Source organism: Macrosteles quadrilineatus, unplaced genomic scaffold (assembly GCF_028750875.1).
Source record: "Macrosteles quadrilineatus isolate MER2022 unplaced genomic scaffold, UCM_ALF_1.0 Scaffold_7__1_contigs__length_78375512, whole genome shotgun sequence".
NCBI classification, from domain to species: Eukaryota; Metazoa; Arthropoda; class Insecta; order Hemiptera; family Cicadellidae; genus Macrosteles; species Macrosteles quadrilineatus.
The window spans coordinates 72,772,250-72,788,975 of record NW_026542600.1 but is presented as its reverse complement, the minus strand read 5'-3'; the positions used below and the strand labels follow the sequence as shown (position 1 = coordinate 72,788,975).

The 16,726-nt window shown below is 33.6% G+C and overlaps 2 protein-coding genes across 2 annotated transcripts in view; both read right to left on the bottom strand.

The window, feature by feature from the left end:
- LOC128997959 (rabankyrin-5-like) overlaps positions 1-3,674 on the bottom strand; it is an 80,149-nt gene extending 76,475 nt beyond the window's left edge. The window contains exon 1 of the mRNA XM_054423818.1: positions 3,515-3,674. Within this exon, the coding sequence (XP_054279793.1) occupies positions 3,515-3,536 (22 nt within the window). The 5' untranslated portion in view covers positions 3,537-3,674. The remainder of the gene's footprint in view (positions 1-3,514) is intronic.
- Positions 3,675-10,906: 7,232 nt separating this feature from the next.
- The window catches only part of LOC128997824 (protein timeless homolog), a 96,613-nt gene continuing 90,793 nt past the window's right edge, over positions 10,907-16,726 (bottom strand). Inside the window, exon 28 of the mRNA XM_054423565.1 lies at positions 10,907-15,307. Within this exon, the coding sequence (XP_054279540.1) occupies positions 13,381-15,307 (1,927 nt within the window). The 3' untranslated portion in view covers positions 10,907-13,380. The remainder of the gene's footprint in view (positions 15,308-16,726) is intronic.

The window sequence follows — 16,726 nt, the reverse complement described above, 5'->3', positions numbered from 1 at the left end:
AGGTGTGTCGACGAAAATGATTGAAGTGATAAAAAATATGTATACGGGTACAGTTTCAAGTGTTTGGTGTAAGGAGGGGGTTACTGTACCTTTCAGCACAAATGTGGGTCTGAGGCAAGGATGTATTAGCTCTCCGATTGCGTTCAGTTTATTTATAAATGACATGCCTGATTTTATTGGGGGAGGTCTTCATTGTGCAGGCAGGAAAATCAATATGTTGATGTACGCAGATGATATAGTATTTTTGGCTCCTACGGCGACCTGTCTACAGCTGATGATTTCAAATTTAGAAAAATATTGTGATAATTGGAATTTAAAAGTGAATTTAACAAAATCAAAGATAATAGTTTTTAGGAAAGGGGGGAAATTGGATAAAAATTGTAAGTGGTTTTATAAGGGGAATCCTGTAGAAATTGTAAATGAATATAAATATTTAGGTGTTTTGTTTACGACATCCTTATCCTGGGAAACACATTTTAAGGAGAAATCTAGAATAGCAAAGTTTGCTATAAGCTCATCATGGTCAAGATTGTTAAATTGTAGGACTGCTTCTTTCAGTTCTAAATGTACTTGTTTTAATTCCATTATTAGATCCATTTTGTGTTACAGTGCACAAGTTTGGGGTTGTTACGAAAGTGCACAGGTAGAAGCCGTTCAAAGGAATTTCATTAAAAAGTTGTTAAAATTGCCTAGAAATACCGAAAACTATGTTTTGTATTTAGAGACAAATTTTGAAAAATTGCATTTATTCACATTAGGTCAAAATATGAATTATTTAAAGAAAATCATGTTTAAAATGTCAACAGATCGTTTGCCTAGAGCTTTGTTAGGAGAAATTATTACAAAGAATGTTGGTTGTATTTCACTCTGGAAATTACTTGGTAAGAAGTTCGATATTGAGATTGATTTTAAGTCGTGGGAACAACAGAGGGAGCGGGTAGTGGCGCAGCTTACGACAGTGGTCGAGTGCGAGAGAGAGCGATGGCGTGGTTTTTGTGTAGGGCAAGCGATGACAGCGCGATATCGAGACCAGTACTTGCTCCTTGACCTTGACCGCGGCGGCAGGACATTGCTGACTGATAAGGCTGACATTGGACTTGTGTCGTGGCTTATTAAGGCTAGAGCTCAGCTGATTCATTTGAATTATAAACCTTGGAATGATGGAAGTGGGCTTTGCTCCCTTTGTAATTTAAATCAAGATGAAACAGTATTTCATTTTGTAGCAGAATGTCCAATTTTAAAAAACATTAGATTTAAATGGTTGGGTAGACATTTCTTGGCTCAAGCTGAGTTTATTTCATATTTAAATGGGAAGGATTGGAGTTTTTTCTGTAAATTTTTAAGGGAGGCTTGGTTTTATAGATGGGATTTAATACAAGAATTTAATTTTTAATACGACTCTCTGCTGCATATACCATACTTAGACGTTACTTATTTAATTGTTTTTTCCTTATGTATATATATATATATATATACAAAAAAAAAATGTTTTTGTAAATGAAGTTCAAAGTGTATAAATTATTGTTTTTTCTTTTATATTACTGTAAAGTGGGAATTGTTTTTGTTTTTTTTTTTGTTAAGGAGAAGGTATGTATGTTGCCAACCAAACAGACGGTCAACATTGACCATTGTTTAGTAAGTGTTAGTTTCTTATTTTTAGCAGTACCTTATGTATTTTATTTTATGTGCAAGTTAGAGTTGTATATGTTGTACATATATGGAGGTAGACTATTATGTAATTTGTACAATAAAGCACTTTTTCATTTCATTTCATTTCATTCATACTAACCTAACCAACCTAACCTAACCTAACTTAACCTAATCAACCTAACCTAACCAACCTAACCTAACCTAACCAATCTAACCTAGGTAACCTAACCTAATCAATCTAACCTAACCTAACCTAACCAACCTAACCTAACCAACCTAACCTAACCTAACCAACCTAACCTAACCAACCTAACCTAACCAACCTAACCTAACCTAACCAACCTAACCTAACCAACCTAACCAAACCTAACCTAACCAACCACACCAACCTAACCTAACCAACCTAACCAAACTAACCTAACCTAACCTAATCAACCTAACCTAACCTAACCTAACCTAACCTAACCAACCTAACCTAACCTAACCTAACGAGCAACATGGCAGTGCTACTACAACCAATGAATAGGTTGGTACTGAAAAATTTCCCAATTTCAAGCATATCTCCCATAATTCTCCCGACTAATTACCCATTATTTTTTACACATTAAATTACAACGATAAACCACGTTAGATGTCTCCCCCACCCAAAACCCCGAATTCCCACCTGTCCCCTAGTAAGTTGGAGTTATTGCTGGTAGTATCACGTTTTCGTGAATATCTCGCTTATTTGACCTCGGATCCAAAAAATTCTTGCATAGTCGTGATCTGCTAAATATTCCGGTTAATTTGAGTACCCACATGACGTGTTTTGTTAAAAAAATATTTTGGTCGTTTTGGTCGTTTTTCCGCGTTATGGTCGTTTTCCGCGGGAAAAGAACGTCATTTTCGGAATCAGCGTTAAATTTCGAGTAGAATGAAAAAAAAAATTTCAAAAATCGCGTGCAAACCCTAAAATGCATATTAACCATTTTCTCCTGAGGACAATTGTGGAACCATAACTTCCTATTCCCTGAGAGTCAAATGAATCAGATGAGCTTCAAAGGTCCAAACTGTGTATGTTCTCTTAAGTTAGTTCATGGCCAGTAGGGTGAACAACAAATGTGTATATTGAAATATTTTGGCCTCTTCTTTGTGTGTACTTGTTGATCGCAACCAGTAAAAGTAAGGCAAAGGACACACGTCCGGTAACCGGACGTGGATTAGGCGTCCGACAGTTACTGTGATAACCTAACCTAACTAACCAAACTTGCTGATAGTAAAAAGTCGAATAAAGCTTAAATTCTGTTAAAAAAAAATTAGAAATGTGTCAAATTCTAACAAAAGATCTTACAGTTAAGAAGAAATGGCATTCTAAACAAAATCTTTGACAAAAAGTTAATGTCACTGATGGGATTTGATCTAGACACCTCATTTACATCAACCGAATAGGTACTCTATCTAAGTACTACACCACGAACACCATAGGCTGTACATCGTAGCGTTGTGGTAATGGTGTTCCAGGCCCCCACAACCCGGTGACGTTACTGCCGGATGCCTAGTCTGCGTTCGGTTACCGGAGGCGTAACCTCTTCGTAAAAGTAAATGCCTAGGCCAAATGTGTTTACTTGACTTAACATAGGTAAGTTTTTTTGTAAACCTGCCTCAATAACATTTAACATATTTGGAAAATAGGCCTAGGCCTAGGCTAATTTTTTAGAAAATAATTCAAAAATACATATATTTTTTAACAAGGAAATTAATTGTCCATTAATGGATACACTAACAAGTTTTAACTTACCTAAAAGAATAATTTTATGTAATAGGTCCTCAAGGGTAACTCAATTGACTAATGTCTTAATAACATAGCATAATGGAATAAATTTACCTCTGTTTGATGGTATATCCATAGTTATTGATGTTCGTAATAAAATAAAGTCAGTTATTCATGATCGATACTGCTGTTTGGCTAACAACTTTCATTTAATAAACTAATATCTCTCTCTTTAAACAATTTCATGCAGCGGCAGGAGGAGGGAGGTTTCTTTACGCTGAAGAAATTATGAGAAACAACAATCAACAATCAACAAGATACGAAAAAACAGCAACAGAACAGAACAGACAGCCCAGACAGACACAGACGAACAGACATGTCAGTAAACTGCTGATAAAGTGGTGCATTGCCAACGTAACAGCAAAGAATCATTGTACGTAATGCACATCGTATATTCTACGTAAAATGTGTATATAACCATTTCTGCAGGATTAAAACTAGCCTTTTTGTATTTCTATTAAAATGAACGAAATTAGTAGACCAGTCACTGTATTTATTCTTGGGAAGGTCCCATAGTTTCCTTCTTATCATATTCATGGTCTGGTACCGTGTGACTGTACTGTAATCGTAATCATGGATCTTTGTACACTATCTAAAACACTAGCGGTTATTTTCTCATTAATCCATTTTATTGATTTATTCTTCCAACGCTACATGCCAGCTAAAAAAAATATTAAAGAGAAAAAATAAAAAAACAACAATTTTATACCTTTGCATTGCGTATACAATAGTAAAACAGTGGTTCATTATATTTCTGGTACCGATGATGTAAACAGTGTTCAACCTGAACCTGATTTAAGCCCAATGATTCGAAACCGCGTTAAAGTGCTCCCCCCCCCCCCAATAGTCCACGACAAGGAGGCGAACGCGTCAAGGTGCTACCACGTCAACCAGCCACCTTGTCAACCCGCCAACCAAAAGAAGAAGAAGTTTGAGGTGGTGGGTTGACGTGGTGGCACATTGTCGTTGTCTGTCGTGGTGACGCCTAGAAGTGTACGTACAGTTGGATTTTTTTTAGCTAGAAACAGTTATGGTGTGGTGGAATATCTTCGAAGATAAACCTATTTGGCTGTAGTGCGATCATGTGTTCATACCTGTCAAATCTTGAGGTTAAATCAAAACAAACAAACTGGCATATTCTTGGAATTGACAATAGTTAAAAATACTTTAAACTTACTCTAACCTACTTTTATAAAAGTACCTGGTAATTTAGAGAATATTTACCGGTACTGTTAGATACGTGATTCCTAATTTCAAATCAACTAATGAATAAGTTGTTATTTAATCATTGTCTCCAAATTGTAAGTGATGGTTGCTTTGGAAATAGATAATATGAGCAAATATTAAAATGGGTTATTCATTGTGACCCTTGGCTGGAATATATAATTGATAACATGGAAGAATTACCTTATCCAACCACAGTTGCTAGTATGACAACTTTAGTTTCGTTCCTTAGAACATCGTCAGGTCATTGTAAGCAACCACATCATCAATATTGTGGTATGTCAAAAAATTCTTTAAAACACTGCCAGAATCACAATAGTAAAAACTAGTAATGTCATGTTGATCAAATTATTAAAATTGAATAAAAAGTGATAAAACTGGTTAAAACTTTAAAGGCTGGCCAGCACTCTCTTATCACTGTCACTGACTAAATAAAAAAAAAACCCCGCCACAGCAAACCTGCAGACTAAGCGAATTTAGATTTCCCTGAATGCATTTACACTAAAAATGTCTCCTTAAAAATATCACATGTATTCCCTATTTAAATAGAATCAGTTTAAAACATACTTAGGTTTGCTGCAGGGAGGGTAAAAGTGTTTTTTATGTAAAATGTTAATAGTTAGTAAGAAATAAAAACATTTTCCAAATTTGGGCAAAATATGATAATAAACAAGCAAACTACAATTACAGTTTACTTATTCTCCATAAGAATAACATGGGAATTTTCAATTTACAATTTTTTTTAATTTTCTCCGTAACCATTAGGCGCATTATAACGCTTCAATATACTAAATTATTTGTTTTTTAAGCTCTACAAAATAGTTTAGAAAGAAATTGCAAAATTTTATGTTTTTTGGGTCAAAAATGGGAAAAACCCATTTTTACCCCATAAAAGCCCCCATAAACCCCCGTTCCCATGGTCCGATCATGCTGGTTCGCGAACTCGTTCGAATAAACGTAGGTTTACACGTTTGTACCAAATTTCATCAAAATCGGATCATTTTTGCTCGAGTTATCGCGCTAACGGACACACACACACATATATATTCATTGTATATATATATGAATTTGAACGGATGGTGCTTTTGGCCTCTAGGGACCTCAAAACGAAAAAGTAAATCGGTCCTGGGTCCAGGTCTTTACCATGAGTACTACCGGTATGGTAATAGCTTATTCTCTATATGGGAAATTCGCTAAAACCAAACTAAATAATTTAAAATTTGTTTCAATAAAATAAATATAATATAATAATGAATAATAAATATAATAAATAAAAATTGGCTTTTCAAGGTCAAAGGAAATGAATATCTTAAATTTAATATTATAACTAAATTATGCTTACCTTATATACACTATACAAATTTCATCAAAATATCTTGAAAAATAACTGAATCATTTCAGTTTAAAATGTAAGGGTAGTTCATCCTAAATTAGTAAAAACGTAAATTTTTTGCTCAGTTAAATATACATACATTTTAAGTTTCAGAATTATTCAATCATTTTTAAAATGTTTATAAACAAAATAAAAAATATGGGATGAAACTACCCTTAACATAAGTCAAAACATTCTTTAATATTTATTAAGGTATGTTTCGAATTTGGTTAAGATTGGTTTAAAAACACAAAAGTTATAATATACAATATATTTCAAATAATTCAATTCGATATTAAAAATCGAATAGTAAGTTGAATCATTCGATATTAACATTTGAATAACTGAATAGGATTCGGTAGGAAAAATAACTCACACAAACATAAACAAATAATATTTACTGTACATTTCAGATTTATCAAAGCGTGCATTCAATGCACAATGTCATTGAACATCATATGGTTTGGCAAAAAAACTGCCAAACAAAGCAGTAGTCACTTGAATTGTTGAATTTCTAAACAAAATATTTATTGTAAATTTCTATTTCATCAAAGCGTGAATTAGATGCACGCTGACCTTGAATATCACATGGTTTGACAAAAGTAAAAAGAACCTATCAAACAAAGCATCAGTCACTTAACCTTGAAAATTCTGGCTGTTTTATACATTATATAAACAAATTATGATTGCAAACAATGTAAATAGTTCAATAATTCACTATTACTTAATAAAATATTGGTTAAACAATTGAACATATCAAATATGGTTATAAACACTTCACACACACATTTCACTTCACAACACAATAGTTTCACATTTTCCATAGTTAATCTTCTTTAAACTTCATCTTCAATCAATAAATAATAAACTTTTTCCTACAGTTACCAAACAATGTACATGTTCTCTCACTGATTTGAGAAAGCAAAGTGGCACTGGCAAATTCGCTCATCAGTGAGACAATGTTAACATTGTCTCACTCTAATTACTTTGTCTCACTCCATATTTGCAACGTGAAGGCACGAAATAATAGTGACCGCGTAACATGCAGACAAGGTCGTATGCGCGTGAAATACGTTGGCAGCACTGGCTGTAAATCAGCTAGTCAGCTGATGTACTGTTGTATCGAGTTTCTATTAGTTTTGATAAGACTAATAGAATTAAAATCATCATCAACTTATCAACCAATTAAATTTGGGGTCCCACAAGGTTCAATTTTGAGGCCTTTGTTTTTTTTTGTGTTACCTTCATGGAAGATAATTTAACCTACAAGCAAAATGTCTTTGTGCTGATGATTCTAATTTGATTGTATCATCTAACTCTCCAGAAGAAACTGGCAAAAGAACATTTTAAGAAATTACACATTTTTAAAGTTTATGGGCAATATGTTTATGAAAAATTCTTATTGCAAAAAAATGAATCTGAGCGAGTAATAAATTCAGTACATTCTTATAATTTCAGGAGGAGAAGAGAGTTTGTCCAGCCTCACAAATTAAAATATAAAAAAAACCCCTCATACGCTGGTAACGAGTTTCTAAACTTTGTCCCTGAATTAAAAAAATACCCCCGCCGCAGCAAACCTGCCGACTAAGCGAATTTCCATTTGTCTGAATTGATTTTCAATTAAATATATTTTAATAACATTAGGTTTAATTAGTACCTAGGTTTGCTGCTACAAGGAAACTAATAAAATGTGTTTTTGAGTAAAATATTGATAGCTTAGTACAAAATAAATAAATTTGCCAAGTTTGATCAAAATATATCCATAAACAAGCAAACCACAACATTTGACAATATTCTCCATAAGAATAACATGGGAATTTTAAATTTAAAATTTTTTTAATTTTCTCCGTTACTAATAATCGAACAAAAATACTTTTATATACTAAATTATTTGTTTTTTTAAGCTCTTTAAAAAGGTCTAAAGAGAAATCGGGAAATTTTGTGTTTTGAGGGTCAAAAGTGAGAAAAACTAATTTTTACCCCATAAAACCCCCCGTAAAGCCCTGTTCCCATGGTCCGATCGTGCTGGTTCGCGAACTCATTTAAGTTTATCCCGCTTTACACCTTTAAACCACATTTCATCAAAATCTGACAAAAATTACTCAAGTTATGGCGTTCACGGACGTATATATATATATAAAAATTTGAACGAATGGTGTTTTTGGCCTCTGGGGACATCAAAATGAAAAAGTAAATCGGTCCCGGGTCTAGGTCTTACCGTGCCACCTACGGTAATAGCTACTTCCCTATAGGGAAATTCGCTAAAAGAAACAAACCTATCTAAATTCAAGAAAATTCTAAAAGATTATTTAATAAATTTAGCATTATATGCTTTTGAGGAGTTTTTTATTTTTATTTTAAGTATTCTGACACTATTCACTGTACCACCAATGTACATGATTTATGATGAATAAAGATGTCTGAATATAAATATGATTGGCCATATGAATGAAAAAATTTTTGAACATTTGTTTAACGATTTATTATATGACTTATATGATTTGTTAAAACAATTTGTATTGTAACAATAATAAAATATGCCTCATTGTTTCTTCAGGTACAACAAATGAGCTATTGTGAGTTTACTGAGAAAGGTCATTGGAATACCTGTTATAAAATGTAGTTGTAGGCATCTGGATTTGATACATAGTATTCGACCAATTATTGTGTCTATAGACCATTTTATAGGTGCCAATAACTGTGCCAAGATGTGACAATTAATAGTTATGGTCTGTGCTCGATTTGCTGGGGAACACGGCGGATTGGAGTCCGGTACTTCTCTTTCGGAGAGATAAAAATAGTGGCTTAAATAGGTACAAATCACATGAAATAGGTTACAGTTCCGGCACCTCATTTTTTACAAATCGAGCACTGGCTAAAGCTAATAGTGGCCAATAACTAGGGGTTTTGTATTTTTTATATTTTATTTCTTATAAATTTAATTAATGATATATATTTTGTTAGTACTGTTCTTCCCTTTTGTCCTCAGTACATTCTACTTAAGGCCGGGGTTAAAATCCGGACATCTACAGTTGCCTAATTGCTAGTTATATGGACAGGAGGGAAAATTCAGGTTTTTATTGCTAATCTAATTTATCACGCTCTGTCTATTTTCATTAGACTTTAAAATCCGCGGGGGTATAATTCTACCCACGAACAACATTCAGCTTACTATGTCATAGTGAAGTCAGCATTGCCCAAGGGGTAGAATTCCAGGGGATAAAATCCCGGCGACCGTCAATGAGGGCAAGCAAACCACCTTAATCTTCTGAAGCGTGCCATCAATAATACTCTCAAATTAATAAACAAAATTTGGTTTCATTTTAGTTCCATCCGCTAGCTGTACATGTGTTTAGCTTTAATGCTCTGCGCCTCCACATGTTTGCCAACTTTAGAATTGATCAAAGTTATCAGGGCAACTGTGTCTAAAAGCCTACAAAAGGCCTGGCTATAAATATTAATTTGAATATAAGACCACTGATCACTGATCTTAAGATAACTATATTTATGTAACTCTAGCAGTGCCGACTCCAATCCCTTCTGGGAACTTTCTAGATTAAGATATCTGAACCTAGAGGTAAACAAACTTGTACTTTTATTTGGTGCTGTGCAACCTCTTTCCCCCTATAGGCTATATTGTCATTGACTTAGATTGAACATACTGTATAGCACTTTCAAGTGCTAGTGTATGTATAGTTTGGGAGAAACATAAAGCAGTAAAAGAGAACTTGAGTTCAATAATTAATTAGCACTCACTCTGTATATTCTCATATTCTAATTGTTAGCTTTCGTGACATTCAACAATCATCTCATTATACATTGTGAGATATGAAACCTCAACTTTGTTTTCTTTTACTGCCCCCCTCCCTGCACCAGATAAAAAAAAGAATACTGTTTAAGCCCGAAACAATGGTTTAAAATGAAATATTTAGAATAAACTTGTTCACATAAATATTTTAACATTTCTTACATGAGGCACACAGCACACATTCTATTAAAATAATACCCCCCGCCGCAGCAAACCTGCAGACTAAGCGAATTTCCATTTGACTGATTGGATTTACACTGAAATGTCTACTTAAAAATATAACATTTATTTTTGATTTAAATAGAATTAGTTTAACAAGTACTTAGGTTTGCTGCATCAGGGAGGGTAAAACTTTTTTTTTGTAAAATGTGAATAGGTAGTGAGAAATAAAAACATTTTCCAAATTTGATCAAAATATGTTCACAAACAAGCAAACTACAACAGTTTACTTATTCTCCATAAGAATAACATGGGAATTTTAAATTTACAATTTTTTGGAATTTTCTCTGTAACTATTAGGCGCATAACAACGCTTCAATATACTAAATTATTTGTTTTTTTAAGCCCTACAAAATGGTTTGGAAAGAAATTGCTAAATTTTATGTTTTTTGGGTCAAAAATAGGAAAAACCTATTTTTACCCCATAAAACCCCCCGTACCCATGGTCCGATCATGCTGGATCGCGAACTCGTTCGAATAAACGTACGTTTACACGTTTGTACCAAATTTCATCCAAATCGGATCATTTTTGCTCGAGTTATCGTGCTGACGGACACACATATATATATATATATATATATGAATTTGAACGGATGGTGTTTTTGGCCTCTAGGGACCTCAAAACGAAAAAAAAAATCGGTCCCGTGTCCAGGTCTGACCATGAGTACTACGGTAATAGCTTATTCCCTATATGGGAAATTCGCTAAAAATTGGAATCAATATTAGTATTTGACCCAGTATTGGTATTAAAAAAAAGACATTAAAATATTCAAAACATTTTATTAAGTCATACAAAATTAATATTCTTATAAAAATACTCTAACTAAGCTATCTTCTTATCATAGAAGCCTACTAATATTAAAGGAACTTTGGCTTGGAAAACTAAAACAAGAAAAGGTCTTGAACAAAATAAATGCAAGGCACATTAGTCATCTTAGGTCTAATAATGGGAACTTCATGTGGATCTATTTGTTAAAGCTAGGGATAGGTCAGTTATTGATTTTGTCAGGTAAACAAAATAAATAACTGAAAGTCAGAATTGGTGGGATATGTCGGTTTTGTTGATTGGTTGTCAAGCAATTTGCCTGCAATTGTGGAGGATGTTAAAGATTTTTCCGCAATTCTACCCACTAATACCCTTAACTGACAGAAACTAAATTTGCTAAAAAAACAATATATCACAACAATATATGTTGGAGTATTTGTTTTAACAAATCCACTTAAAATTTTTTTGGATTAACCAAGTTTTATCTGTGATTATCTTTGTTACAACATAAATCCACCATCGACAACAATAAAGTTTCAGCTAAAATATATGTGGATGGCAATTTCATTTACTTAAAACAAAAAAATGACAACCAATGTAACAAAACCGAACTGATAAAATTTTTAACTGACACATCACTAGTTAATACTCAGGACATCTCATTTTAACAGCAGCCTCAAGAGGCCCCTCTTCAATCTAAGAGGGTTGTGATGGCTAGGGGTGGGCAAGTAGTGGATTTTGAAACTACAGTAGGCCTACTTGAGTAACAAGTAAGTCAAGTAATTGAAAATGTTAGCATAATTTTTTGTTATTAGTCTAAGTGAATAAGTTTTAAACAAATGGCTGTGGTAATTCTTATCCAACTTGCTTCTAGTATACTATTTGTTTTGATTTAATTTTGACTGGCTATTCTAAACATGTCACAGAGTTTATATGTGATACTGAGCAAACAATTATTTTCACAAACATTAAAACAAAATACATAAAGATAAACTTAAAGTAGATAAATTATGTCACAAAAAAAGTCATTCAATGGTACTCCAATTCAAAGTAGCCTAATGATAATTTATTGGTCAAATAAATTTTAAAAATTAACCAGATAAAATAACCTTAAAATAGCTAGAAAACTCATAAACACAAGTTAATAAATTTTACTCACAGACCAAAAAAACATTGTTAGGGTAATAATTGACAAATACTACAACAATGAGTATGAGAAATTAGCCTAGACTGTCCCACAATACATTCTTGAAATCCTTCCTTTCATTCTCAAAATGACTTACAGACCCAAATTTATTATAGGTTTATTTAAATAGGACAACACTTTAAGTACTTGTCCTAAACATCAATGAAATACTTTAAGACAAATGAAACTGAATCATTACAGAATGTGATCCTTTTATTACCAGTCTCAACTTAACAGCCACACTTGTTAATCATTAGTTCAAAGGCACAATTAAATTTGTACAGTATATATTACTGTTTAATTACTTATAAGAGTCCTAAGGAGCAACCTCAGAGCTACAGAGCAGTTTCAATTATACTTCCCATTAGGGGAAAACTAATGAAAAAACAGCTTACAATCAAATCAGAAGTTATCTTGAAAGAAACATCTCAAACAAAAATTATTACAGTTTTATAAAGGGGAAACCTACTTCTCTTAATGCATTGGACATCCATTTTGTTGACACTCTGGAGAGAATATCATTCAGTCTCAGTCCAGGTCGGCTGGCTACCGTGTATAAATAAATATGAGTTAAATACATGAATCTCACTTGTAATTTTTTTCTCAATAGGGTAAAATTAGCAGTAAACATTTAGTGGCCGAGTCATCTAAATATAGATCTGCTTAGTTGGATAGATATTTTAAATCAATCTTAATTACCAGAACTACAGTTCAATTGCAGCCCTAAATTAGCTGACATATTAAGTGACAAATGCAATATTTCCGATAAATTGAGCTGCAAACTCCTGTATGGCAAAGCTTTCTTAAAACCTTTCTAATTAAAAGTTAAATGGAGTAAATTTTGTAGTATATAGAAAATAGTTATTTATGTTATCCTGTGTTCTCTGGAAATTCAGCAAGCCAACATGTTATATATTTATAAGCAAATATAGAAAATTGAAAATCAAGGGAGACCCCTGCACTAAATTATGTCTGAATAGCTGAAATAAAAGCTGTACCTAAAAAAGAGAAGTTTAATAAAGGCTCGAGAGACCACAATAAACCACTTTTCAGAAGCTTTAAATTTTTACTTTTATAAATATTTTTAATTAGGATTAAGTATTTTATTTCTTACAAAATCAATTTTAGGGCAAACCCCTGGAAGGAAGAACTACTGCCCTTATTAGGTAGTACATTTGAAATTACAGGTGTGTTTAACAAAAATTAATATGTTTTAAAGCGTCTTTTGAAAATTGTAATTATAAATAAAGGTAACAACTTCATGAGTGATATGTTATTTTCCTAAAATGCAAATTATTACAAATTAACATAATTAAAAAAGTTATCGGTCATGTGAAAAAATCTTTTAACTATCTAGTTTTGCGTCATAAACAATTTGAACTTCATCTGATTCTTCAGTAGTCTGGGAGGATTGTCGAATTGACAACACATCATCCTGTGTAGAATCAGTCAGTACGATGGTCTGGGATAGCTCTTGTTGTGTTTCTTGGTCGGAAACATGGATACTTGAATTTTCTGAATCATGATGACAATGTGCCAACATGGCATCTTCCAAATAATCGCGTTGTGGGCAACCTTCAAAATCATCCGATTGGGTAGAAACAAAGTTAGGACTATCATCCTGTAGAGGACTAACATCCTGTCGAGGACTATAATCCTGTGAACTAAAATTCTGGGCAGGATCAAAAATTTCATCGAGGATACTTCTAGCAGGCGTTACATTCTCAACGTCCATTCTTGGTACTTCTTTTACTAAACCTTTTGATAGCTCAACTTCATGCTTATTGGATGGATGAGCATCAACCTGAATTTTAGGTCTTTTACTGTCTTCAGCAGTCTCTTTTTCTATGATGATGTTGGAATCATCATCAGAATATATGACATTGTTCTGTCTTTTTCTTTTCAGCTTGCTATTCTCTGACTTCATTTCAAAAGGGGAGGAAACCACTGGTTCACTATCAGAGTTTTTTACAAAGTCAGCATTATTTTCAACTAAATTTGGATCATTAGCACAAGATGCCAACATGGCATCTTCCAAATAATCGCGTTGTGGGCAACCTTCAAAATCATCCGATTGGGTAGAAACAAAGTTAGGACTATCATCCTGTAGAGGACTAACATCCTGTCGAGGACTATAATCCTGTGAACTATAATTCTGGGCAGGATCAAAAATTTCATCGAGGATACTTCTAGCAGGCGTTACATTCTCAACGTCCATTCTTGGTACTTCTTTTACTAAACCTTTTGATAGCTCAACTTCATGCTTATTGGATGGATGAGCATCAACCTGAATTTTAGGTCTTTTACTGTCTTCAGCAGTCTCTTTTTCTACGATGATGTTGGAATCATCATCAGAATATATGACATTGTTTTGTCTTTTTCTTTTCAGCTTGCTATTCTCTGACTTCATTTCAAAAGGGGAGGAAACCACTGGTTCACTATCAGAGTTTTTTACAAAGTCAGCATTATTTTCAACTAAATTTGGATCATTAGCACAAGATGCCAACATGGCATCTTCCAAATAATCGCGTTGTGGGCAACCTTCAAAATCATCCGATTGGGTAGAAACAAAGTTAGGACTATCATCCTGTAGAGGACTAACATCCTGTCGAGGACTATAATCCTGTGAACTAAAATTCTGGGCAGGATCAAAAATTTCATCGAGGATACTTCTAGCAGGCGTTACATTCTCAACGTCCATTCTTGGTACTTCTTTTACTAAACCTTTTGATAGCTCAACTTCATGCTTATTGGATGGATGAGCATCAACCTGAATTTTAGGTCTTTTACTGTCTTCAGCAGTCTCTTTTTCTACGATGATGTTGGAATCATCATCAGAATATATGACATTGTTTTGTCTTTTTCTTTTCAGCTTGCTATTCTCTGACTTCATTTCAAAAGGGGAGGAAACCACTGGTTCACTATCAGAGTTTTTTACAAAGTCAGCATTATTTTCAACTAAATTTGAATCGTTAGAAATTCTAGCTTTGCGACTTTCTTCCTCTTCGGAATCTGATTCAAAACGCATAAAACGTTTTTTCCGGTTTGTCTTGATGCTACCATTTTCACTTGTGTCTGTCATGTTCGCATCAATAATTTTTGATTGCTGGTGATTTTCTTTGTCTGAATCATTCTTGTACTTCCCTTTTTTTGATAGGCTTTTAGGTAGAGATGGACCTGGTTTAGAATTATCCAGGTCTTCCTCTGAAGAACTTGAATAATCAACTATGTTTCTGGTCCTTTTTAGATAGGGACTGTTGTTGCTAGTGCTTCTGAAAAAAAAAAATTATTATTGTAGTTAGTTAAATTAACAAATGAAAGTCCTACAACAGATATGAAAGTACACATGCAAAATAATAAGTTTTAATTTGATGATTGTTATATATTAATTATAGATAGCAGCACAGAAATCTACTCCTTAGCAGCTCAATAACTTTCTCTTTAGCTTGCATATTTTTATACAGATACAGCCAATGATTAACTTAGCTATTGTATAATACTATTAAACCCTACTAGTAGGAAAAAACGAACAAGCGTTATGTCAAGGAACCTTGAAGTCAGCTGTATTTGAATGGTTTACAATCTTCACCACTGCTCTCTTTATGTCATTTAGGCTACGGCCACACGGGCGTTTTTTCACGCGGTAAAATGTAGCTTATTTTCACGCTGCTTGAATTCCCGCTGCTGTATGCCACACGTGCGTTTTTTTCACGCAGTAAAATGTAGCTTGTTCTCACCCCGGTTGAAGTCCAGGAGCGGCAAAATGCAGTGGTAACCCGCAGTTGATTGACGGATTCACGTAATTATGTTATATATCTTCCTCATGGCCGGAATAGTAACCTTGTTTCTGACTAGTGAACAAGAAATATGAATGGTATATTGATTTCGATACGAAAACAACACTACAATTATTTTATTTTGACATTTAAAAAAAAAATATTATATAAATATTATTATGACAAGATTTTCATCAGATCTTTGAATATTCTACTACATATATGCCTCTTTACATTTTTTAGTCCAACTTAATGCCTTTCCTTTTAGTAAAAAATTATTGAGTGGTCCAGTAAGGTCGACCTATGTTTAAGATAAAACGTGTAGGTCTACTGTGTAATTGGCTAGACCCAAAAATATTTTACGCTATCCTGGACAAAATTAGATACATTTATATTTATTTTAACTTGCTAGGACGACTTGATCAAAGCTGCGTGTTGCTCCCGCCCGTGTGGCCAGTGACAGAGCGTGAAAACAAGCTTCTAAAATGCACCCCAGTCCATTCTTCTGCGGGCCCGCGGCGGTCGATTTTGAAGACGCGCCGAATCTGCGTGAAAACAGACTCCGTGTGGCATACCTCATTACATTTAATGCTGCCCATATTTCTCGCGTTTTTTCACGCTGCGTTCTTGCGTGAAAAAACGCCCGTGTGGCCGTAGCCTGAGTAACATGACCTTGTTTAGAATCAATAAATTAAGGTTGTGATTTCATTAATATTCAAGCTTATTTGACCAATCATGTAATATGTTTGGATTTTCCTCTGCTCATTTAACTAAGCTTCCTTGACTGACTTCATACAGTTTAGAATTAAGGCATGCCCAAAGAAATTCTGAAACATCAGTGAATTGTGATTTATAATGATTTGTTTATGACCCTTTCAACCGTAAACAAAATGACACAGCTCTCAACGCTGTAAA